Source organism: Siniperca chuatsi, linkage group LG9, assembly GCF_020085105.1.
Source record: "Siniperca chuatsi isolate FFG_IHB_CAS linkage group LG9, ASM2008510v1, whole genome shotgun sequence".
Taxonomy (NCBI): domain Eukaryota; kingdom Metazoa; phylum Chordata; class Actinopteri; order Centrarchiformes; family Sinipercidae; genus Siniperca; species Siniperca chuatsi.
Window position 1 is genome coordinate 16800133 of NC_058050.1, and position 27476 is coordinate 16827608.

A 27476-nucleotide genomic window follows, 5' to 3' on the forward strand; every position below is an offset into this window, starting at 1 on the left:
GATTGAGTAAAATAAGCCCTAGCTTCCAGTCCTTGCAGAGAATGGCTCATGGGTGGGATTCATACTTCCATAACATTCCACCTCTATCATCGGATCCAAGCACTTTGAGAAGGACATCAGAGTCAGAGGGAAGTCTTTCCCAACATATAGAGAACCTCATTGGACATCATGACTTTTCCGGCACAGTGGCTTCACATGAAGCCCCTGCAACAAACTCAAACTTCAACATAAACTATTACTCAAATCCCAGTATTGGAAATTCCAGCTCAGACTGTGTTTATCAAAGATACTACAAGGAAACACCATGGCAAGCTGATGGAGAACAAATTGAAAATGATTACTTGCAGAGATGTGAAAATAGTGATATCTCAGATTTTGCCACAGATGGATTATCGACATCAGAATCTTTTCCTTCATCGTTTGCAACTGATTTACAAGGACTTAAGCAAGACTGTGGAATGCTAGCTACATCATTTCTTGAGGACTACTCAGATGTCAGTAGCTGCTCGGAGGCAGATGTCGGTGAAAGAAGGCCCTCTTGTAAATTCATGCCAAGTAATTCAGTTCCAAAACCTAAAACTGATGTTACTATAAAACACAACTCATCAGAATGGCTTTTCACTCATACTGGAAATGTGACGTTTCCGACTGAGAGTCTGTGCCCTAATATGTCAGAGACTAATGTACTTTTGCCAAGTCCATCAAATGTGAAGGCAGGAGAAAACATAGTTGAATGTACACAAAACAAGATGGAAAAGCCAGAAAACACTGTTAAATCTTATGCAGGACACGATCAGTCCCCTACTACTGCTAACATGGAGGCAACTACAGGGAGGGAGACTGTAGAGGATAGAAATGATTATGATGGTTGTCAAGCTCAGAAACAAAAGGAAGATGTGGAGAGAGATCTCACTCAAGGAAAATATTCAAACATCTCGATAAGTGTCCATGACAACTTGACTGGGGATGGAATAGAGGAGTACCCAGATGGCAATAAGGAGGAGCAGATCACTGCAACTGCTCCAAATATCATGACTACATTTGACAGTGAGCAAGATCACTTAGATGAAAAAGTCCTAAGAAAGGAAATTAAGGAATCATTTGACCAAGAAAATGAGGGATTTGATAATGGCAACTCCACAGATGGTCAAGATAGAAATATGAGAAAGGACGAGCAGGACAAAAGTGAAGTCCTAAAAGGGGAAAGCCAAGAATCAGGTTCATTAGAAAATGAGATTTTTGATGAGAAGAAATCCCCTAATTCCAACCCCACTGATGGTCAAGATGAAAATATGGTAACCGATTGTCAGGAGGAAGAAACTCGGTCAAATACTTCTCAATCTTCAGCTCCACTGGGTATCAAGGTGTCCGATTGTAAAGATGCTACTCATGAACTGAGTAAATGCACAAGCACCTTGAAAAGCAACAGTCATGAAGTTGAATCCTGTTTGCAGTTATCTGAGCATCAGTCTTACGAAAGTGTAGCTCAGGACAATATTTGTTGGAGCCCTGCTGTGACGAGGGATAGTCATTTCAGCGATGCCAGTGACAAGAATGAGCAAAGTGTTACAAGTCATTCAGAATCCTGCTTACAGTCAAATGGCTCCAGCACAGACTTAAATACCTGTCTAGAAAAAGAATGGACAAGTGCAGCAGAGAAGACAAATGCCACTTTAGATCCAGATTTTCATGGTCCTGGTGTCACTAGTGACTGTCTTTCTATTGATACTAGTGACAAGAACGTAGAAGGTGTTGCTAGTCATGTAGAATGCTTACAGTCAAACATCTCCAGCACAGACGGTAATCCCTGTCTAGAAAAGGAAATGACAAGTCTGCCAGAGAAGAAAACCACAACCTTGCCTACAGATCCAGATTGTAGAGGCCCTGCCGTGACTAGTCACAGTAAAGAACAAAGTGTTTCTAATAGTTTAGATTCCTGCTTACAGTCAAACACCTCAAGCACAGACATATTTCCCTGTCTAGAAAAGGAAATGACAAGTCCACCAGAGAATACAAACACAACCTCTTCTCCACATCAGCAACAGTCACTACATCAAAGTCCAATGGCCCTACAACCAGAAAGTCCTAGTGGAGATGTTGCTGAAAGCGCAAGAGAGTCATTTGAAGAGTTGGACACATCTACAGAGGAACCGTCAGTGCTTGGCATGCTGTATGGTGAACCTCTGTCAAGGGAAGACTCATGTGACACTGATGAAACAAAACTTGAAACAAGTCAATATAAAGACACTTCTGTGGCCAGACCTGACAGTAACAGCATGAACCATTCAGAAGGACAAGCACCTCAACTAAAATCCTCTATACAAATGAGAAAACGTCTGCAGCCTGTTGTAATATTGAAGACCATCGAGTCAGTGAATGGAATGAGTAACTCATATCATTGCGCAGATTGCCACCACACAACCCACAATGTAGATCATCTAATTGAACACCACCATTGTTGCCATTCAGTGTACAATTTCCAGTTTTGCAAGACTTGTAACCTCTACCTGATGAGGAATGAACAAGCAGAAACACATGTGTGTGGTGTAAGCAAAGAAAGCCCTCAGCTCCCTTCTAATTCCCGCCTACAGAACAAAAGAAAACGCCACGGCCGCCACAGGTGCATTAGGTGCGGACTAAAATTTTCAAAACTATTTCAGTATATCAAGCATATGCGGACTCACACTGGCCAAACACCCTATAAGTGTAATGGATGTGGATTATATTTTTCACAGACTAGTACCCTGCAAAGACACAAGCGTATACCAGGTAGATGCAAGCAGCCAAAACTTCCAGTTACAAATTCTGATGCTGTTGTCAGCGAGACTAAAACACCACCACAAAAAGACTTGGTACCAAACAAACCATATCCAAACCTGCCTGAGTGTTACGTAAAGCTTGTTGACATCTCCAAAACTAATCTGTGTAGTGTATGTGGTAAAAGCTTCTCAACTACAGAGAAGGCCAAAAAGCACTTCTACAACATACACAAGGGAAAGAGTTTGGCAGTTTCGCCAAGTCAGTGTACCACAAACCTCAGTGGTGAGAAAAGTCAAAACATAGAGAATGACACAAGAGGAAAATATAAATGTCCTCTTTGTCCACGGCTTTTCAAGTACTCCTACAACAGGGCTCGACATTTGCGTGACTGTGTCAGGTATTCAATATGTGGTGGCAGGGAAAAAATTGGTAATAAATATCGGTGTCCCTTGTGCCACACTACCTTCACTTTGCCATCCAACCGACATAGACATATTCAAACATTTTGCCTCAGAGAATGTGTTAATCGGCTTGCAAAAGAGAGGGCAAAATCAAGGCAAAATGTTGAACAGAAAAAAACAAAGGAAATTGAGCAGAAAACACTGTCAAAGGAAAATGAACAGAAAAAGCAAGCACCCCCAGCTTTAACTGACTCTAAGCCTGTACCACGTTACAAATGCAATCTTTGTCCAGCAGTTTTTTGTTATGCTTCTGGAAAGTACAGACATATGAAAAAACATGAGTTGTTTAAACTCACTGGCAAAATGTTCAGGTACAGGAATTCAGTTTTCTCTACCATGTCTAAACCAGCAACTTTAAGTAGTACAAAGACTGAAGAGAGTAAGAATAACTTAAAATCAACTGAAGCAAATAGCAGTCGTGCCCTGAGCTGTCAGTTTTGTGGAAAATGTTTCAGCATCTCACAGTCACTGAAGAAACATGAGCGCAATCACCGAGGTGAAAGACCATACCGCTGTCTGGAATGTGGGAAAGGATTCAAGAAACGTGCCCATCTGATTGGTCATAAAATCGTTCACCAGAGGAGGATACAGTGCACTGTCTGCAGAAAGATTCTTCCAAGTATTGGAGAACTGATCCAGCACAGAAGCTCACATCATAAAAGGGGAAAGCTTCAATGCCCAGACTGCCATCTGCAGTTCCAGTATCCTGCACATCTGCTTAGGCATCTGGATGCCCACAGAAATAGAGAAAACAAGGCACCTCAGCTTGAAGAGAGGCCACCATTACAACCACAGCAGTCCTTGGAATCTGTGAAAGAGCAGAGTGGACCAAAGCAGCTACAGTGTTCCTTATGCAAAGAGGTATTTAATGATGCCCAAGTGCTAAGAAAACATTGTCTTACACATATATCTGGGTCCTCGTCAAACCAGTGTCCTTTTTGCAAACATAATTTCAGTAATCGCCGCTATTTGCTACGCCACATGATCAAACATACTGGAGACAAACCCTTTTCCTGCACAAACTGTGGGAAACAATTTTACCGTGACTTGTACCTTAAACTTCACAGCGAGAAGTGTTTGCATGCTCAAACTAGACATATTGTCACAATGGAGTCTGACACTAAGCCAAATGGGAAACATCAGTGTTCCTATTGTCCACGGGTGTTTACTAAGAAAATCCGCCTGAAAAATCATCACCGTGGTCACAAAACAAACTCTCTGCTTCTATGCTCAAGATGTGGACTGTACTTTGGATTTAGAAAATTAAATCAACATCAGAAGAACTGTGGAGGAACTACAGAGCTCAACACTGGCTTATCATCTCCTATTGGCGATGTCAGTAATAGCATTTTACGGCCAAGCCAGAATGTCCATAAAATGCCTTTAGAGTCCAATGCAACCAAGATTCTTCAGTTTAAATGCCCTCACTGTACACAGAGGTTCAGGTACAGATCGTTACTCTTGAGGCACCTAGTTTCACATACTGGTGTGCAACCATACGCATGTATACACTGCGGCCACAGATATAGAAGTCAAACAGTATGTTTGCAGCATGAGGCTTTGTGTCATGGTGTTTATGAAGAGGGGCAGTCAGAAGTCAGAAGCGATGCTGTAACACAATTGTCAAACATGCCTACTCTCAGAGAAGCAGCACAAAAGCCCCAAGCAGACGGTGAAGCTGAGTACAAGTGTAAATTCTGCACCAAGACTTTCATGAAATCACGAAACCTGAGACGTCACATTTTGACACATAACGAAGTGAAGCCTTATCGCTGTAAAGCCTGTGACAGCTGCTTTTCAAGGTATGATCATCTGAAAGTACATCAGACTCGTTGCAAAGGGAAAAGACCACGATTGGAAGTCTGTATTCCCAAAATCAGTTTAGATGATGTTGGCAAGGGTTGGCAAAATAAGTTTGGCATTGTGCCTGCTAAAAAGCAGGAGACATTCGAGTGCGAAGTCTGTTCAAGGAGCTTCTCAACTCAGTCTAAACTTTCCCGACATGACACTATGTTCCATGTTACAAAATTATTCAAGTGCACACGCTGTGGCTCGTCATTCGCTCATGAAAAATCTCTGAAAAAGCACAGAAAGATGAACAAGTGCAGAAAGGTCTCCAAAGAAACAAATGCTTCTCTACCACTGGGAACTAATCCACCCACAGAAAATGTGACAAACCTGCTTGATGGGGTGAGAAATCGTGTACTTGAGAGGATCCAGCCTTATTTTAACAAAAAGTACAAATATGTATGTAGTTACTGCCCCCGTGCTTTTGGAAACAGCTGGCAATTAGGTGTGCATACCCGCCTGCACACAGGAGAGAAGCCATATGCCTGTGATTATTGTGGTCAGAGATTTATAAGGAAGGATTATTTACAGCGTCATTTCCCAAAGTGCACCAAGAAACAGCAGCAAAATAAAGTGCTCTGTGACAGATGTGGAGGATTTTTCTCTCAAGTCGAGCTTGAAAATCACAAAAAAAGTTGCACTTCAACAACAAGCTTATCAAAGTCAACAGTTTGCCAACCATCAACCTCTCAAGGCCCACCAAAAGGTTTTTCTTGTGCATACTGTAGTTCCCGCTTTTTGCTGTTTTCACAGCTCCAAGAGCATTTTTTAAATGCACACAAGATGGAAACAATGGTTCCACCAGTGGCTACTGCTCCCCTACAACACCATCTGTCAAACATACCAAACATCAAAGAAGAGCCTTTGGATGAGAGCTGTGACGAACGGCTAAGTGATGGTGCTAATCTAATCTGTAAACTAGATACAGCTCTTGATAGGGAGGTCTCCAAACCATTTTCCTGCCCAGAGTGCAATATGTCCTTTGCAAATAAAGCTGGACTAACTGGTCATCTGCGTGTACACACAATGGAGCATCCTTTTAACTGTAAAACGTGCAAGAGAGGCTTCTGGAATAAAAGTCTTCTCCGAAATCACTACAGGAAATGTAGATTTGGACGTATTTCAGAGAGGAATACAACCCAACAGTTGGAAGTCCCTTTGAAAGCAGAAATTGATTTTGCGCTGAATGACTCTGTTCTAGTGTTCAAAGAAGGCTCCAAAACAACTGGCACTGGGGTTTTGCAGACCAACTTCTCCTGCAAAGAAGACTTTATGGATGAATCCCCACAAAAATCAGAAGGAAATCAGGTCCAAGGCAGCTCAAGTAAAGAGAAGAAAGCTGTGCAGTACCAATGTTCAGAATGTGATAAGAGCTTCACAGATGGCTTAATGCTCATTAGTCACCTTGAAGACCATGGAAGAGAGGAACAAGAGAAAAAGCGCAATACATGTGCTAGATGTGGGCGGGTGTGCACTAGCCAAGGAAATCTTGAAAAACACATGAGGATGCATGGAAATAATAAGAAATACTCTTGCCCTGACTGTTCCACAATGGTTTACACCTTATCTGATCTTGAAATCCACAGAACATGTCATGACCCAAACAGACCTTTTGCTTGTAAACTGTGTAATCAAAGGTTTTGGACAAGACCGTCTTTATGTAATCATTGCAGTGAATACCATCCAGACGATGTATTTACTTGTCGTTTCTGTAACAAGACCTATTCAGTCAAAAAATCACTGGCAAGACACTATAGAAAATGGCATCAAAAAGAGCAGAAGGATCATGGGAGTACTTTACAGGAAAAGAGTAGCACTGAACAACAATCCAGCTTTCAAGCCAGTACAACTGGTGATAGTGATGAGGATGAAAATAATGGCAGTGAGGACAGCGACTCAGACTCTGCACCATACTTCCCGTGCCATGTGTGTGGCAAGACATTCCCAACATCAGAAAGTCTTGAGGATCATCAGCGGTGTCACTTGGGGGAAAAACCACATGAATGTGCAGAATGTGGTAGATGTTTTTTCCAGGCATCCCAGTTGCAGCACCATCAACGAATGCACAAGTCTGAATTTCAGTGTCAGGCATGCGGCAGGGGTTTTGTCTCTCTCTTTGCATTGCGTAAACATAAGCATTCTCATGGAAAGAGCCGTCCATACCGTTGTTCCAAATGTCACCTCAGTTTCACAGGACCCTCACAGTTAGCAGAACACATGTCCACCCACCGTGAAGAGAACTTCCCATGCGACATATGCAATCATGTGTTTCTCTCCAAGAGTAGTAGAGCTGAGCATCGGAAAAGCCACTCTAAGTTAGATGACCGTCACCCATCTTCAACTTCAAGGGAAGAAAATGAAAAGTTTGCGTCACTCTCTGAAAGCTCATCAGTATTCAACAAAGAACTCAAATATCGCTGTGGTGTTTGTAGTGAGCGTTTCAGAGACCCAGAGGAGCTCTCAGAGCATGGTTGCATGGCAGCCAAAGAGCGACCATACTCATGTTCAGACTGCGATAAACATTTTCTGCATGCATCTCACCTGAAAAAGCACAGGACCACCCACCAACTATCATGGTCTAGAAGTGAATATCCATGTAATCAATGCAACAATAGTTTTTCCTCCTCTCAGCACTTCCTCAGCCATCTTGTGAGCCATGTTGATACGACAGCAGAAATTAAACATAACGCTGAAGGTAAAGATGGAGGCCCTTCACACGGTTTCATATGTCCAGTTTGCCATCGGTGTTTTGCCAGTGCTACTGAATTGATTGGTCATTTTCCCATACATCCTGATGGTACATTTGAATGCAAAACTTGTAAAATGATATTTCCCTCTGGAAGTAAGCTGGAAGAACATGAGCACCGTCATCTGACATCAGCTACTGAATTTGAATGCACCAAATGTGGCCAGAGCTTTTTGGGAAACAATGCTTTCCACCAGCACCGCTGTTCTCGTCAACAGCACGCAATAATGGAGACTGAATACTCAAATCCATCCGCTAAGACATCCATTCCAACTTATCAAGCAGCAGGAGAGGAGGAGGAGATTGATGTTACCGGAGAGGACTTGTACCATTGCCCTGTTTGCTCAATGCAGTTCTCCTCAAAAAGCAGTCTCTTGGAGCATCAAAATAAACAGCACCCACATGAGAAACCATTCAGATGTGAGCTTTGTGGAAAAACGTTTGCCGTAAGGCGGTACCTTAGAGAGCACGAGCGAAGGCATCGTCAAAAATTTGCTGCTCAAAACACAGCTCAATTGGCCAACAAGAAGCTCAAATGTACCCAGTGCCACACCGAATTCAATACAACACAAGATCTGTCTTTTCATATGAGATTGCATGCTGAAAAAGAAATTGGAGAGTACCGCTGTGATATGTGTTACAAGTCATTCAGCCAGTGGTCACTTCTTAAGCAGCACCAAGAAAGTCATGTCGGTCAAGTCGTATATGAATGCACAGAATGTGACAAAGCCTTTGCTTTTCCTCACCTACTGGAGGAACATCAACAGACTCATGCTGGGTCCTCTCAGTAATGGTTGTTAGATAAGATCTCCCTTCCCTTTGAGTAACTGTAACTAAAATAACTTGAAATCCCTTTCATGCCTTACATCTGACTGAGTACCTCCACTTGTACTCACAATTTAGATCCAATTAGAATTTTTGGCCCTTGTTGCATACTTACACAGCTATTGGCTTGTGTCACTATGTCGGGCATCTTCTCCTAAGTTTACAACTAATTTACATTGTATATATGTTTAGTTCTAATATTGGAATTTGTATAGCGTAAATTAGCCACATAGTTTCTTGACAGCAGTAACAAAATTGTGTAAAGGTGTTAGATATTCTGTGTATTGAATACAGACAAAGCATGATGGGATAAAATGTTTATGAAATGTCTTGGATAAAGGCATAAGTTTTTGATCAAATGATCATTTTTGATGTTTGACATTTATTTTGAAATAGTTTTTAGTCAGTTTTGTTGACAATATGTAAGATAGATTCAAACTGGTTATTTTAATCTATTGGTATTTTGTATGACTATACATGTACTATAGATAATTTTGTAATTTTCAATTTAACATTTCTCAATGTTTCTCATGGGTTGCATTTTTGATATCGCTAAGCATCTTGTACAGACATTCGAAAGATGTTCTAATTGAATATTCTTTTCACAACCCAAGGATGTTACTTTCTTAAGAAATTTGAGTTGATGCATTCAATTAAGGAGTAAAGTCAACTAGAAAATCTATGTGTGGGTCTTGTTTGTATTTCTGTGTACTTTGGGGGATGCTAACAGAAAGAAAGCTATGAACATGTTGGCTTGTTATGAAAAGCCTCAGTTTATTTAAATAAAATAGTTGATTTAAGAAGTTCACCAACCCAAATTAGAGCTAACATGAAACCTGTTTCTGTGAGTCAAGATAACAGAAGGTACATCACTTTAAATCACAGACCTGAAGAAGTGGAAGTAAGAGCCAGCTCCTAGTATGAGGAAGGAAAATACTGTTTTTTAAAAAGTAAATACTACTGCCACAAACAAAAACAATACATATTTTGCGTAGTGTACATCAACAGTGTGATCTACAGGAGCACAAATCTAGCCACTATCCTGAATTTGAGACCAGTTGTGTGCTTACTAGAAGTGCTAAAAGTCAGCTTATGGGTATATAAACAACATTGAAGTAAGATATAATTGTTTGCTTTTACTAGAAACCACAAAAAATGTTGGAAAAAAATCCATTATATGCCAGTATGCCATTTGGTAGATGAAACATTCGCCATATGGTGGAAGTACACAAGCAGTGTAGCAGATCAGTGGTTAGTGGTCCTGGTCCTGGTTTGAATCAAGCAGATGTCTGGGGCCATTCTGGGTGGAGTTTGCATGTTCTTCCTGTGTCTCTGTGGGTTACCTCTGGTTTCCTCCCACAGTCTAAAGACATGTAGGCCTAGGTCAGGTGAACTTAAAACTAAATTCAGTGGCTGTCTATGTGTCTGCTCTGTTGCTGGCAACATGTCCAGGGTGTACCCTGCTTCTCATCCAATGTATTCTGGTAAAGGCTTCAGCTCCTGGATGCCATTTAGAAGTAGATTTTATGGTAATGCCCATAGTCATTGTTTAAGATGATCTTTGTTTGGGGTTTTCATTGCAAACAGAATTCTTATTAAAATACATAAATCAATAAAATGTATTTTTCATGTACATTTTAAAATAAATCTAAAGGAATGATACAAAACTGAGCTTTTTGTATCAGAATCAGGTTTATTGCCAAGTAGTTTTCACATACAAGGAATTTGCCTTGGTATATTTGGTGCATAACAACAAACACGGTAAGTAGAAAATATAAGATGAAAGCAAGTACTTCCGGTCAAGAAGCATAAATATAAAATTGACAATAAAATATGAAAAAATATTTTAAATACAATATGTACAATATGACTTAATTTAAATGAAAGATCTAGGTGTGTAGACTTTATGTTAATGTAACATGTAGTGTGGGGTGTATGAGAGTCAGAGCCAGCTGCAGACAGAAAGAAAATGTTTTTGTGGCATGAGGTTTTGGTCCAGATGGATCACAGCCTCCTGCCGGAGGGGAGTGTGTGAAACAGTTTGTGTCCAGGGTGGGAGGGGTCAGTCACAATCTTTCCTGCACGCCTCAGTCCTGGAGGGATGGCAGATTGCAGCCAATCACCTTCTCTACGGAGCAAATGATATGCTACACTCTGCCCTTGGCAGTGGCTGCTGCGTACCAGATGGTGATGGAGGACTTGAGAATTGTTACTCTCCAGACAATAAATAGGTAATCTGAATCATATCAAACTGTGATCGTTTTATTATAAAAAACAATTAAAACAAATTTTATATTATTCATATATTCTGATTTATGGTCATAGTATAATGAAATGCAGAACTGCTGGTGCATAAAACACTGCTTCAGTCTGGACAGATGATCCTGACTGAAGCACCTGCTCAGCCTCACAGAGCGTGCCATAGCAGGTTGGTTTCAGGCCATTAGTTGTAGTTATTCCCCCATCATCTCTGTCCCACTAATGAAGTTTACAAAGACGTTTGCAGTTGTCTCTGTGTACTTCACTTTGCTGGGGCCACATCTATTTGTTGATTTGAGTAAGTTCAGGTAAATCACAAGATCAAAGGCTAGTGAGTTGCCTTTAGTGCCAGTGACTCTCTCAACCAATCCATTAGTCCCTGCCACTGACGAGCACAATCCTGATGCACTGGACTAGATCAGGAAGCATGGACCCAAGAGCAGCCCTGTGATCTTCCCAAGCAGGAGGAAGAAATTGTAGGGAAACAGAGAAAATGTCAGTCCACTCAGTGAAGAGTTACCTATTGAATATTGACTTCTTTGCAAAATGTTCCTTTATGAAGAGAAGTTTTAGAGAGAAGTTGCTGCAGGGAATTCTACCTCTTGTACCACTATGTGTCATCAGTGCTTCTTTGAGTATATTGAAATAGATGTAGTCTGGCCAGCTAAGTAACAAGTTCATACTCACTGTGCCACGAGATATACTGTGTTCTTCCCTTTAAGAGAAGTACTAGCCAAGATGTGCTTCAGCTACTGTATTCTGGGGGGGTTTCTCAGCTGTAAAGACCAAGGATTCACCTTCATGGCTCACACCATCAAGAGTGAAAAGAACTGGCAGCAATATGGTCCTTAACTTTGAACCTCTTAAAACCTGCCATTCAGAGGACCAGTGGTGTAACTGCATGAGATGTGGGAGTAGTCTGGGAAAGTAAACAACATGAATGTCATCTCCATATTCTGAAAATGTAGATACAGTTCATAAACATATTCAGCCTGGCTGAGGTGCTGTGAGTCAGAGGAAGTCCTGTTGCCAATACCAGAGCACAAATTCTTGGGAAAATGGCTCAGCCCTCACCAAATCAAGCGAAACACAAGTTCTGTGGCATACTAGATCCACATTCCAGAGAGGTGGTGGTCCTGGGCAGTGCACATCCCATGCCAATTTGTATTGTTTCCAGTTAGGATGATGTTTCCAGCTTGCTATTGCTCCTCTATAAAAGTTAAGAAGTACTTGTGCGGGACTTTTGCCTTCTTAAGTTTCCTTAAGAAATACTGCCGTTGCTTTACCAGGGTGAACATGTGACATGTCCATGACAGGTTCTCTGTGATGCCGATTCTCAGGAACCAAAAACTCTTCACTCGCTCCACCTCAGCTCCACTGATGTAGACATGGGTGTGTGTTTTTGCCTCCTTTTTCCTAAATTCAATGATCAGCTCCTTGGTTTTGTTGAAACTGAGCAGTAGGATGTTCTCTGTGCATCACCCTGCAAGATTGTTTATTTCCTCCAGATACGAAGTCTCATCGTTGTTTGTAATTTGGCCGATGATGGTGGTGTCATCTGCAAAATTGGGTGGGTGTACGGGGGTCTATTTGTGAGGAAGTCCTATATCCATTTGCAGACTGTGGTACTCAAGCCCAGAGTGCTGAGCTTGCCAACCAATTTCATGGGGGTGGTTGTGTTAAATGTTGAGCTGAAATCAACAAACAGTATTCTGACGTGGGTGTTGCTATTTTCAAGATAATTTTTGCAGTACTGAACATTACTGACTGGTCAAACACAAACCTCGAGACTGCAGCACTATATAGAAACTGCAGTTCAATCAGGAGAGACAAGTGAATAAAGTAATGATAGTATTTATTTAAACAGATGTTGTGAGGTGTTAAACTTGACAGAGTCTTTGGCGCTTAGACTCTGCGGGGGGAGATTTTGGTGGTGGAGGGTGTCTGTCCTGAGCAGCAGCAGAATAAATCCCCCTGTGGAGTCCAGACACTGGTGATATTGGTGGCTGAGGCTGATGGCTGAAGAGGTTGATGGAATGATGAGCTGATGGATCTGCGGCGGAGATGGGGAAGTGGAGGGTCGCACAACCGTTGCATGAACGTACTGAAAGCAGAGAGAGAATCATATTTAAACAGACAGTAGTAGGATGATGGATTGACAATGAAGGTGTGTCACAGTGCTATTGCATAGATGAGACCAGCTGATGTCCCAATTTGAAAGCCTCAGATAATGACAGCAGGAAATATAAGTGAACATGTGTGAGGAGTGAATGGCAGAATGGAATCAGAATTACTACGCTTAAGCATGCGGAGGTCTACTCTTGCTGACTGAACTTATGCTAGAGCTCCATTAGTTAATTTTCTTCTTGGTCAACCTTACAGTTGACATGCAAATGTGTTTCCTCAATTAATTTCATTCATTTTTCTTCACCTTGCTGTTGGAGCCAGCACACTGGCTGAGCAAAGAAGATATATCCATGGATGTGGAGCTGCACCATAGTAAACACTCACGTCCTTAGTGCAGAACCTTTCTGAATATGTTCTACCTGTCTATTTTTGTCTGCACCATCTTTTAAGCTGTTATTTGAAGGTCGTGCTACAGGCTATTACCAATCATGAACTTCACAGCATATCTCAACCACTCCATAGCACTCTAATCAGCCAGAAGAGGGGTTTTAGTCCTGAGGCTCCAGGGAACAATGTGAGTCATTCAATTCTTTCCGGGCCTGGAGAGAAGAGTTGTACATATAAGTCTGTATATATGTCTTTGCAATATTGTATAAATGTTACGTTCTCATCTGAAGAGATTGAGCAACTGGTCAACAGGGGAATAAGAGAACTTAAATCACATTCTGGCTATTTATTAAGTCTGTCATTACCATCATTGCCTTGTGACTGCCAGAGGGAAATTTCTGAAAGACGTAATTGCCCAGGTGAGCAACAGATGCTTCTTCTCGTCTGTGAAAAAGTGAAAATCTGGTTGAAAATCTAATGATTACAGTTATGTGTGTAGTAAGCTTAATAAATACACCATCAGTTTACCCTATTATTGATGTACTTGGTTTTGTTTTAAATATACCATGGCTTATCCAAGAAAAGAATGCATATAATTGGGAGTTTTTAGTAACTTCCCAGACTTTTCTCAAGACCAAGGAGATGTCATCCTTACATTGTGTGCTAAAATCTTCTTCAGGGTTTCCTCCCAATTGGTCAGTACCACAGCAGGTCAAAGAAGGTGCCCTAACAACTTCACCTGGTTCCTTTATGGCTCTGGTCTCTCCTCACCACAACACAAGGAAATGATACAATGACTGCCTTACTGAACCTGCTGCTGAATGGTGGTTACTCCTTCAAAACTTACCCTCAGTCATGAATAAGACCTCAACATACCTGAACTCCTCCACTTGGGGCAGCTGCTCCATTTTTATATTTACAGACAGCCAACTAGCTGACTTTAACCCTCTGGGGTTTAAAGGCACTTGCATAACATGATACCCATGTTCTATATCTAAATGTGCAGAAAAACCTCAGCTCTCTGTATAATGAGGGACTTGTCCAATTGTCCTAGAGCATTGTGTAAAGAGATAAGTTGGCCCTAAAGATGAATAGTTAAAGTCTGATTTTTGAAATTCTTCAAATCTCTTGTGAAAACATACCATTACTCATGTGGACAAATTGTTTTGGTGATTGAAATGGGTTTACCAAAGGTTGTCAAAAGTAGTGGAATATATGAATAAAATAGTAGATAAATGCATAATAAATGTCTAAAGACATTTTGTAATATCGTTTTTTGAGTACAAATGTTGTCAGTGACTCTACTTTCACCAAATGTTAGACGGACTGAGATAAAATGGGACTGAATAATGACTTCTTACAACATAGCATTACAACAGTTTTTTCAAACCAAATATTTACTATGTACTGTATATAAAAACACAGAAAAAACACTATTTACAATATTTACATAATGTGCATGTTTCAACTGTCATGCCATGCTGAAAAACAGTTTCTGTCCAGCTGTATGCAGAGGGCAACATCACACTGCATGTATTTCCATGGTGTGTCCTTTCACTTGCCTTGGCTTTGGCAATGTTCACATCTCCTGCTACCCGTGGTGGCTTTCGTGCAGGGGCCTGCTGCATGGACATCAGCAATAGGTACAGGAAGATGACCTGCAGGTGCCCGGGTAGGAGCTGTGCGGAGAAGCTTGCCACAGAGCTCTGCAGTCAGCTCTTCCATGAAAGCTCTTTGTGTCATGGGTTTTGTTTTCTTGGCAAGACAGAGTTCCTTGTGGAGAATAAAGCTGTTGGGGGTGGCAATGTCCAGAAAATGCTAGAACAGGTTTCTGTACCAAGGCATGGTTTTGTGTTGTGCAGAGTAATACTGAATGAGCTGATCTGATCGATCAACTCCACCCATGAGTTGATGGTACTCTGTAACTGGTGTGGGACAAGGGATTGATACCTTTGTCCACGAGCCATCTCGTTGTTTCACCCTCCTCTGCACAGTTTTGCCGGAGTGTGCTGTGTATACTTCCCTCGTGGCCATCCATTTCACATAGATGAGGGGGCCATCCTGGATCCATCTTATGGAGCCTCTTTCTGACTTTCTTGTGAGGGCCTTCAGTTCTGTCCTAGGGCAGTCCTTGTGGTTCTCCCTGTAGGTCCCACAGGCAGCAAATCTTTGCTCATGGAGAGCCCTGAAGAGCTTGGGACTGGAATAAAAATTGTCCATGTAAATGTGGTAGCCTGTGCAAAGGTAACCTGGTTGCACCAGGGACATCACAACATCGTAGGACAGGGCATGTCCAGGGGGATGTCACTTTTCCCAGTGTAAATGGAAAATTCCACTGTGTAGCCATTCCTTGAGTCAGCCCAGAAAAAACTTGAATCCCCACTTTGTGGGTTTTCCCTTCATGTACTGCGTCATCCCAGTTTAGCCTTTAAGGCAACCATTCTTTCATCCACAGCCACGTCTCTGTGGGGATGATAAAATGTCTTGCACGCATTCTTGATGGTGTCCATTAGAGGTTTTAGTCCGAAGAGTTTGTCATGGTCGGCTGTGCCCTTCGTTATGGACATCCTCATCAGGGTCACTAAGATTAATTATTGCTCTGTATCTGTCCCATGGCATGATCTGTGATGGAAGTGGCAAAGAAAAAAGGTGATTCTGCCTCCAGTAATCTGCAATGCTGTCAAGTTTCACCATGGCCATGTACAGAAGCAGCCCAATGTACTTGTAAAAATCCCCTGTACTTTTTCCCTGCTTGTTTAGCAGCGTGCTTGTTTGTGTTTTGACACAATGAAAAGTTTGACCAGGTCGAGGGGTGTATATGTGGAGGTGGATTTGAGCTGTGGACCTGATGGCTGAGCTGGTTGAAACCTGGAGACAGGGAGAGCAGTGTCCCGGTCTGTCTGTCTTCCAAGACAGAACTGGCTGCTGTGTAGGTGGAGGCGCTGGTACATGGTGGTGGCTGTGGGGGAGGTGCTTGTGCTAAGGCGGCATGGGACCTCTTGACTGGCCTGGCTGGTGATGATGGCTGTGGTGGTGGGGCTGGTGGTGACCTGGTGGCAGGCCGAGGTGATACTGCCCGTGGTTCACTGGGCCCTGGGAGCACTGAATCCTCTCTGAAAAACAACTTGTTTTGTACTGTCTTGAGGTGTCTTTAAAAACAGTTAAGTTAGCTGTCTTAGGTGCTCATCCAGCACACTGTTTAGGGAGGCAACAAAATCCACCAATCCCCTGAAAATGCCAGGGTTGTCCAAGGAGTCAGTCTCATCATGCCCTCGCAAGGCTGACTCAAAAGCCCCTCAAAATTAACACAATTGATTATTTTGAATTAAATGTGCCTGTTTATCCACTTCCTCACTGTGTTTTTTTTCACTGCAATCCTGTGGCTGTCATCCAGCTACGTAGCAATGTTTACTCTGCCTAATGTGGCTAACATTAGCTGGACAGAATTATCAATGTGTGCCCTGGTGTTTTCATGTTTCCTTACTTTCTTAGACGGGTGCTTTATATCCCTCACTCCTATAACTGTCCATTGTCCACTGGTCCTATAACCACCAGCATTAGCATGACCGCATCCAGCAAAGCCAGGCCTTTCTGGTGTACCAGCTACGAGAGAAGCCTTGCATACATTGCTTCCCTTTCTCGCTAGCCTGCTGTCTGATTGCGAGGTCAGGTTGATCTGGGCCCAGCTCTTTCACCTGTAGTTGTTCCGCCAAAATTCTCCTCTCAAACGAATCTTGGAGGAGAGATTTTACCGAGTTAGGGTTCGGTCTTGGAGGAGTATGTTAGTAACCGCACTCGCCATTGTCATGTAGTTAAAATGTTGCCTGTAGAGTTCCTGACCATAGACTGTATAAAAGAAGGTCCTGACCTACTAGCAGTGGCTCACTTGGGGTGATAAAATAATCGCCCTTTTCTGATTAGATTGGAGGACGCTGATTGGCTAAATTTTGTGTCATATGTTCTTATCTTTGGCTAAACTGCTACACAGACCATAGACTGTGTAAAACACAGACCTGCCTCCTGTGGGCGATTTCTCCATTGCCCCAGAGCTGCTGAGACATGCAGACAGGCAGAGGGGATGTGTAGGAAATGCATACAGTATATGTTGCATAGATGATTTTCTATCATATTTTACACATATTACTGGGTGCATTCCATATTTCAAACACACAAATATGATGATTTGTTTAATTTATTATTATTGTTAATGGGGTTTTTGTGTCTCAAGGGCTCAAGGAGGGCGCTGCCCTAGCACCCTCTATTGGCCAGCTGCCACTGCAAGCTAGGCTGGTAAAGTGCAGCTTATGTTGCCTAATGGACAGTGCAAACTTAACATTAGTCTAAGGCCATTATAGTGTTAGCTTTGTATTAATTATCTTAATGTGTGCCTGAACATGTACCTTCAAAAATAATGATACATCAAATATTGTGAGGGGGTAAAAAAAAACGTTCATTAATTGAGTGAGGTCTGCTGTTGCACCCTCTTAGCATAGGATGCATTCAGTGGAAAAATTCCTCAGGATTTGGCATTTAAAGAGCCCACAGCACACACATAGCACAAATAACTTATGTTTATGCAAAAGAGTAATTGCTGAATGTGTAACGCTCAATAAAGTTCCCGCATTAATTATAGCAGTTTGTATTCTAATGGAAAAAGTTTTTCAGCAACAGAGCGCCTCACGTGACCTGCAATTTCAACTGTGGCCACAGCGCCAAATCGCGGCGCAGCCATGGCGCATAGCCCAGCGCTTTATCAAGAAGCTCTGGTTAACTGCGCCTGCGCTGTGTAATCTCGTGTCTGTGTCTTTCCGTTCCGCGCCTGCTGCAGCTGCAGCTCTCAGCTCAGCTCGGTGCTCTTGTTCCTGGCACAACATCACATTTGTTCACCATAGAGCTGAGCAGACCCGCGTTTCCCTTGAGAGTGTATGGCCTCTGCATGGACAGATGTCTGCGGAGCCATTTCTTCTCCTCCGCCCAGCCATTGTGGCTCCAGTCTGAGGGATAACGTTGACGCTCCTGTGGTTGGTGAGTAACGTTACGCGAAGATAAAAACCGTTGGTTATTGTGCAGAAGCTGCTCCATAGGTCATGGTAGCTAGCTTGCTAACGTTAGTTATTCCTTTCTCCGGCCTTCCTCTGGAACGTGGCCGGCCACCTCCCCCTGGTTAGCTTTCACTAGCACCCCTTCTGAGATATTTGAACAAGACTTAGGTGATGTATGGGAGAGTCTGATGCCAAGCTAACAAACGTAGCAGATGAATAGTAACGTTACTCATATGAAAATCTCGTTAGCCTTAGAGTGGAGCTTGTAAAAACGGTAACGTTACTATGTGCGTGTATTACTAAAACTACATCCCTATGTTCGTTAGCAATGTGGCCAGCATTAGCAAGCTAACGTAGCTTTCCAATATTCTGTTGTTTTTTTCTGTTTGTTTACGTCCACCTTACAGTATGTCTGGTGGCTTATTGGCTCCTTGTTGACCTCGTTGTCATTTGCTTAGTCAGATATTGTAAGGCTCTTCTCATCCTTCATGTGAACTTCAGATGTCAAGATTTACGGGTTTAAGTTTATGCCGTTTTTAATATGTCTCCTGAATAGTAAAGAAGGGGTCTAAACATGCCCCAAAATGACTGACATCTTCAAGAAGAGCAAAACTTGTATCAGACTGTCTAAAGAAATTATTAGTAATCCCAATTTATTTGTGGTACATTGAAGAACAATAAGCGGTTAATGTAATTGTAAGCATGTAAATGTTGTCCAAGTATCAGTATAATATGTATGAAAACTACAATAACTAAAATAAGCCATAATTAATAGTCTTGAAGTGATACAAACATTGGACACAGGAGGAGTGAGCTTTACACTCAAAACAAATTATTATAATAAATAATAATTATTTTAACTATCTTCCTGTAGAGTTTGTCCTTCCTGTTTGGCAGGACATCAAGGTTTGCTTGAGGTTCTTAAAATAATTAATCCAATATTAATTTATATTACTTGGACTTTTTTGGACTTATGTTAATATTTTAGTTCTGGGACCTTCATAATATATTGGAGGTTTGAAGTTTGCCCAGATTGCAAAAAGCATTTGTCGCCTCTGCTCTTAATCCATCCAGTTCACTGTAGCTGTTTTTCCTTTTATTACTCCCTGCAAGAATCTCTTACAGTAGCATTATGATCATGCTTGGGACTGTTAATGCTTGGGACTGTTAATTCGCCTGATAAGGTTAAGTTGTTTAGATTGAGCAAACACTAGACATTACAGTTTGGATGTAATGTTGGGTGTTAACATTATTTCTATGGAGTCTAACGTATGATATTGGAAAAAACTGATATTGTGATATGAAAAAACACAGGAAATTTCACCAGATACATGCAGTGTGTTATTCATGTACAGATATAATCATAATTTTCATCATTTCGGTACTCTAAAAGTCTATCCTCTTCGAACAAAACAAAACCTACTTCTACCACACTTAGTTCAACCCTCTGCCACCCCTTCACCAATCAGCTCGTATGCGTCTCTGACACCAGCATGGACAAGTGGAGAGAGAACAGTTGGAGAGGTGTTTGGGGAAAAAACGACACGTTTCTTAATAAACTTTACAAATTGACTTGTGTCTCGCAGTTGTGTTGATTACATGTAATCTACAATTTCTAACAATGTTCAAATGTATCCTTAATCTGCGTGATGGATGATAAAACTCTCAAACTCAAGCAACAAACTGATTTATCTATATGCCGGCAAGATCTTTTTTTTTTCTATGTCGCTCTCGCTCATTTCACTTACCGGTATTTTACTTATTCCGCTCCAGCTACAAGCTGGTCAGCTACTGCATCTGTAAGCATACCTCTATTCCTGATATGATTGGGTTTTCGTCATCATCTTCTTCTGTTTAATGGTGGGTGGCAACTAGTGTTTGCTGAATTGGGATTGACCTCACACCTTGATTACACCCGGTACTGTATATAGACAATACACTGGCAGTGAACATAATTGCATTACACAATGAAATGACCATCAAATAAAAAAGATAATAATCAAAATTAAATAAAATATTAATCACACAAAAAAGCATATACATAAAATAAAATACAAATCAAGTATAACTCTGTCCCAATTATTAGTAAAACTAACACAGTTTCTAAAAAAGGGTTGATTTGTTACTTTATTCAGACCCGGATATACTCGTGTTAGGTTGACTTGTTACATGGACATAGGAGGGCTAGTTTCCTGCATGACCGGCCCATTGGTTTTGCTCAACAACTCTGCTCAGTTAAGATTGTCATGGGTTGGCCCTGCTCAGAGGCACGGTCTGCATGATTTTTCCCCCTTCTTTGAGTATAAAGTGGCAATGCGCATGATCGTGGCAAGGCTAAAGCATGCATTACAAACAGTGTAAATGGGGCGTAAATCTGCAGCTGTGGGATGTGATCCCATTTCTGCAAAAAGACCTGATGAGCACGGCCAGAGGGGGCTGTATCTCTTCATGTTGCAATGCAGGGCATCCCTCAGGTGTTCTGTGGAGTTAGATGCTGAGAGAAAATGCAGGCCAAGGCACTATGACTAAGCATGGCCTCTTCTTCATATTACTTACTGGTCTAAGTTTAGGGCTCTTTAAAAGGGACCTGATTAGGCATTGTTCCAGCTGGACCATGTTGGCCAAAACCCCACCCAACAATGTTTTGTATGAATAGCAAATTGTAGTGTCTCATTACACAAACTGTATTCTTTGTCATATAGTTTCATACAACTTGACAATTTTCAGTAAAGAATACAACCTGTTTTCTCATGCTTGCATTCCTTTTTTTGCATCAATATACATGGGACTATGTTTAAAAACAAGGAACAGTGAAATTAATTAAAAAAATAATTTTTGCTTATACAGGTATGCCATTAGTATGAGTAGAAAGATTTAAGGTTGAAACAATGTGCAAATTTTGATTTTCACTTGGTGACATCATTTTGTGTGTGTGATTTACAGGAAACTTTCTTGCATGACCACAACACCTGGATTGCCTTGTACATTTGGCTGCCATGATGCTTGGGTTACAGGGAACTACTTCGTCCTCCAAAGTGTATCGTTGTGTGGCATGTTCAGCCACCTTCACTGGATTGGCGTCCTTGCTAGTACATCAGGCAACCCATGCCAGTGCGCTCTCCAAGGTCTCTGCCACTCCACAGCCTAACATCAGCCCACATGAAACACTGTTTGCAAGTATGGACTCATCCAGAGAGCATCCCAGTCCACCGGCACTCTTGCCTGAGAGCCCTTCACCTTCTTTTTATATTTGTGATTGTGGAGAGGAATTTCAGGACTTCAATCTTATGTTGGAGCATAAGCGTTCACATGTTTCACAACTACAGCTACTGCAACCTCTGGATAATAATAATGTTCTCTGTGGAACAAGGTGTGATAAAGCTTTTCCCACCCAGCATGTATCATTCAGTGCAACTGTAACCCAACCAGGTTTGGTCCTTAGTTTCCCCTCTACCTCAAGGTCCCCAGCTGTCGAACTACCCACATTAACAGACCATAAAGCAGATGTAAGCCTGCAGGATGGCATTGCCATAGTAACCACTTCTCAAGGCCAGTGTACACCCCCTCAAGATGACAGTGAGAAACAACTTGAAAACATATCAGCCACAGCAGAGCAAACACCAGAGACTGCAGAGGACATGCATTTCCAAGACAAAACTAATTCTGCTCTAGGCAGCGAAAATGGTGCAAATTTGCCCAGAAATAACCTAATGAAGTTGGTGGCATCAGCATACATGAAGCGCTTTCCAGCTCCTCATTCTCAGAATCAGAACGATAACACAGTTACCCCCAAACAAGAAGTCGTCCCCGTTGACATAACACCAGTAGCAAAAACTGAGGTGTCGCCGATCAACGATCTCTCTATTGCCCAGTTGAGGCGGCTGCTTGCAGCACCCGGTATAAAGACAAAAGCTCCATCCATCAGCAGAGTTCTTGAGTCTAGTAAGAAGAGGGTTGTCTCTCTGACTAAGACTTTCTCACCTGTTGTGGTTCTTGAAACCCGTCAAAAGCTCAAGGATCCTGGCAGTAATGGCTCATATGGGAGATATCAATGTGGCCGCTGTCGTAGGGTCTTTCAAAACTTGGACAGACTGACAGAGCATCATTTCTTGCACAAAAAAGAGAGGATTAAATGTTGCCGTCGCTGCAAACAGCTGATCATTGGGCGGCTGCCTTTACCTGACAATCACGTATGCCCTCAGTTTGGAAACAAGACCTTACAGCTGTCAAGGTCTTTAAAAAACAAGTTACCGTTTGCCCAAAAAATAGTGCCATTCCATAGTCTAAGCAATACAAGAAAAGTTTTCTATTGTCCATTGTGCAAGCACAGCTACGCGCGGAGGTGGAACCTCAAAATGCACAAGTGCCAGGGCCTAGGGTCAGCCCTCCCACGGCAGGCCAGTCCCTCCATTCAAAAAATGCTAGTATTGCGATCAAACAATAAAGCCAAAACAGATGTAGAGGTGAAAGCTGAATCTCAAATCACCAAGAGTGTTGCTGTGGGCACTGAAGTGACTGGTCGTATCAAGGTAGAGCTGACCTCTCCAAATTCAGAGCAATCTGCAGTTTCACAGTTGGCCTGGACTAATGCAGCAAAAAGCTTCTCACCATTCTACCCCAAATCTTCCATGGTGGAGCAGCACAAGGATGCCTCTCTGTGTGGGATTTCACCCCAGCAAGGAGAAGAAATCAGTAGTTGGGATGCAGCAGCAGTTGACAATGAAGACAGTAATGAAGGACAGTGGACAATGCCCTTGGATGATGAAATGGAGGTGCTTAACTCTACAGAGAAAGCTGGTAATGATAGAGAGGTGAAGAAATCTATGTCAGTTGAACATGCAGAGATGGCGCCCCCTAGCCTGCGCTATTTTGTCAGAGATGGTGTAAAACGTTACCCTTGTAACAGGTGTCAGAAAACCTACAGTCGGCCATCTACTTTGAGGCGCCATCTAAGGCTGTGTGGGTTTAGGCCACGTGGACCTGGTACTGTAGCGCAGAGTGGTAGTCAGGGTGCCACTCCCCTAAATGCCAACAATATGAAACCAATGTTTCCTTGTTTTGTGTGTGGGAAGACCTTTAACCGCAAAGATAACATGATGGTTCACAGACAGAAGTGTCAGTTGCAACGAACAATGACTGATGTGGATAGAGGGACTGTGCAGCAGAGTGTGTCAGGCAATGCAACAGATTGTCAAACCCAAGAGGATGATGGAGGAAACTGGGGCATCATGTCACTGCCCTCTGTACTTCCAAGGAGGGTGACATGTGAGTGTGGGGTTGGATTTACATCGCCAAGGCTTCTCCTGGAGCATCTGCAGAAGCATGCACAGGAATCATACACATGTCCGACTTGTGGAGAGACTGTTAATTCATGGGCAGACTACGAAGTTCATCTGCAGATCCATATGCATCCGCATCACCAGCTGCTGAAGGGACTACAACCACAACGATCACAACCTCTATTACTTCGATTTCAGCAACAGCGACCTCAGCAGCAGCCATCTCAGTCAGTGCATCAGCTTCCGCAGAAGCAGCCACGCCCAGAGCAGTTTCCAAATCCAACAAAAAAGAAACAACGGATTGTATGCACAAGATGTGGCAACACTTTCGCCACTCGCTGTTCCCTTCGAAGGCACATATCCTGCAATAGATGCAAAGGTGGACGGGCTACAAATCCACCCACAAACCCTCCCAAAACCTATCACTGTTCCCATTGCAACTCTGACTTCCCAAACACAATCAGTCTTCTATTTCACCAGAGGAGTGGGGCTTGCAAGCCCGCCATCAAGCCTGTGCGTTGCCCTGTTTGTCTTCGCTGGTTTGGCACTGTGGACGCTTTGCAGAAACACTTGCTTACTCACAAACAGTCTGAATCATATCGCTGTGATGTCTGTCAGGGTACATACCCAAACCTTAAATCTCTGAAAAACCACCGCAGGAGGATTCATCGCATCATGGCTGGAGACACTAAGCCAAAAACACAAGAACAGCTGACTTCTAAATGACACTTTCTGAAAAATGTCTAACATGGGAGTCGTGCATTTAAGAACAAAGCAAATGTTATCATAGTTTGTTCTTTGCATATTTGCCGGTTGTAACTTACTTTTTTAATTATTATTATTATTATTATTATTATTATTATTGTCCAGGAGTTATTTTGACATTGTACAGCCACATAAGGTGTTTTTTAAGATTTTTTTTTTTATAGCAACTCTCAGAGTGTGTTATAGTAGCTCGCCACTGTAAAAACAAATGCTTTGATATACTGTACATTTTAGTTTTATTAAGTTAATCCCTTTATTACATAGCCTCATTAGCCTGTAAATGTTTCTGAGTATTTGGTAATCAAACTTTTATCACAGAGGTTGTGATGTAGCTTGTTGTTCCTGGTGTTAATAAACATACCAGTATGTGAAACATGTACGTTATATTTGTTGTATAGTTTTTGTGATATGGGATCTAATATCTTAAAGGCTTTACAGCAAAAAGTGCAGTTATTTTAAACATTGTGTAAAGAGCTTGTTTTAAGATGACAATAATAATAACAGTGGAATCACAGCTGGCCAACTGTTGTCTCTCAAACTTAAGTGGATATCTGCAGTTAAAGCCTGGAATAGCTTTATATATATATATATATATATATATATATATATATATATATATATATGTGTGTGTGTATGTTTCCAGAATAACGAATAATCCTGCTTTGTGAGACAGGTATTTTCATTTAATAAAAATAGTTTCATTTAAAGAAAATAGTATAGCTAATATGAAAGAACTTGTTAGACACAAGTCCAAGCTCATGGGGCCATGGAGTCAAATATGTACAGTTGTTTTTTTTTTTTTTTTTTTTTTTGCTAAATGCAGCAGCAGTACAGCGTGCAAGTATCCACAGTGAAATCTGACAATGACATCAGTATTCATGTACAAATCAATAACTGACGGTGTTTTTGTCTTCCCATTAGATGACCCATTGGGAGACTGGATATAAAGTGTTGAATGAGTAATTTGGTATGTTAATTTGATTTTAATGTGATTTAATTTAGAAGAAGCATCTCTGTCAAGGCTGGATTAGCAAGTGGGCAAAGCAGGTAACATCCCTGTGGCCCCAAAAGTACACAAAAGCTTAAGGCTTACTCTGTGTCAACTGGTTTCTGCTTGTCTTTGAATTTTCAGGAGTATGTACAATTAAAGCATAGCATCAGCTGACATGGTAAGGACCTTAAGGTGGGTCCTACCAGTTTTGAGGCGGATCTTTTAGTTTTGACCTTCATTATTTAAATTTTGTACTTTCCTGTTGCATATTATGGAATGCATTTAATCAAATGCAAAATGAATGAATGAAAAACTGTACACATTTTATGGAGCCCCTAGCTGGTTAATCTAGCCAGGTCTTTATAAAAAAAAAAAAGGGTTGATAAACAAAATACTTATTACATTAGTCCTGGAGTAATAACATCTTTTGTCTTCTTCTCATGAGTAAAAAAAAAAATCCTTTTTTTCCTTCAGTCAGTCAGCGAGAGTCTACTTGTCACTACTGTTTTCCTTTGTTAATGCAGTTGTCCTGTGTTCTGAATATGTTGTAATGATTTTCGAGACTTGCCCTTACCCATATTACATAATATTAGTGTTTACCACACATACATCAACTAGGAAAGCAATTTGTTGTAACAAAAAAAGCTTCCGCACAAGTTAGTTATAAATTAAATGCCAAGTAAATGGCCATCTTAACAGGCCTAATAATTGTTTTTATAAATCAGATTTAAAGGAAACCTAAAGCAAAAAAAAAAAAAGGTAAGACAGGGTTTTTTGTTTTGTTTTTTTTCAACCTTGGGGGTGAGATCCCAAATGCATGCACACAAGGTTGTGGGTGTTTTAAGTGTACCGATATGTAAAATATTTGTATTGAACAAAATTCAGTGAGTTTTAAATACATCATAAATTTGACACTTGCACTCTAGACCTCCGTCCATTCCCCTGAAATGTGATACACTAAGTATGCTATACTAAAATTGAAAACACTAATTACTGGAATCACTGGGTGTAAAAGGCTGAGAAACCCAGGGATACTCACTGCCTACATGAACAGATGGATTTGTTGACTGATTTACACATACAGTGGGACAAAAAAAAGTGTTTAGTCAGCCACCAATTGTGCAAGTTCTCCCACTTTAAAAAGATGAGGACTGTAATTTTCATCATAGGTACACTTCAACTATGAGAGTCAGAATGGGGGTAAAAGAATCCAGGAAATCACATTGTAGGATTTTTTTTATGAATTAATTGGTAAATCATGGTGGAAAATAAATATTTGGTCAATAACAAAAGTTCATCTCAATACTTTGTTATATACCCTCTGTTGGCAATGACAGAGCGCAAACATATTCTGTAAGTCTTCACAAGGTTTTCACACACTGTTGCTGGTATTTTGGCCTATTCCTCCATGCAGATCTCCTCTAGAGCAGTGATGTTTTGGGGCTGTCGCTGGGCAACACGGACTTTCAACTCCCTCCAAAGATTTTCTATGGCGTTGAGATCTGGAGACTGGCTATGCCACTCCAGGACCTTGAAATGCTTCTTACGAAGCCACTCCTTCGTTGCCCGGGCGGTGTGTTTGGGATCATTGTCATGCTGAAAGACCCAGCCACGTTTCATCTTCAATGCCCTTGCTGATGGAAGGAGGTTTTCACTCAAAATCTCACGATACATGGCCCCATTCATTCTTTCTTTTACACGGATCAGTCGCCCTGGTCCCTATGCAGAAAAAACAGCCCCAAAGCATGATGTTTCCACCCCCATGCTTCACAGTAGGTATGGTGTTCTTTGGATGCAACTCAGCATTCTTTCTCCTCCAAACACAACAAGTTGAATTTTTACCGAAAAGTTCTATTTTGGTTTCATCTGACATTCTCCCAATCCTCTTCTGGATCATCCAAATGCTCTCTAGCAAACTTCAGACGGGCCTGGACATGTACTGGCTTAAGCAGAGGGACACGTCTGGCACTGCAGGATTTGAGACCT

The 27476-nt window shown here is 41.6% G+C and overlaps 1 protein-coding gene across 6 annotated transcripts in view; it reads left to right on the plus strand.

Annotated features, from left to right (window-relative positions):
• LOC122881424 (zinc finger protein 836-like) overlaps positions 1-24878 on the plus strand; it is a 35414-nt gene extending 10536 nt beyond the window's left edge. For 4 of the 6 annotated variants that reach the window (XR_006379158.1, XR_006379160.1, XR_006379161.1 and 1 more), the window contains 2 exons: positions 1-18438; positions 21399-24878. Coding sequence is in view for 2 of the 6 variants with exons in the window: in XM_044207644.1 (XP_044063579.1) it covers positions 21452-24460 (3009 nt within the window). In the remaining 4 variants the exon portion in view is untranslated. The remainder of the gene's footprint in view (positions 18439-21398) is intronic. The other 2 variants (XM_044207643.1, XM_044207644.1) reach the window with 2 other exon arrangements.
• Positions 24879-27476: the final 2598 nt, after the last annotated feature.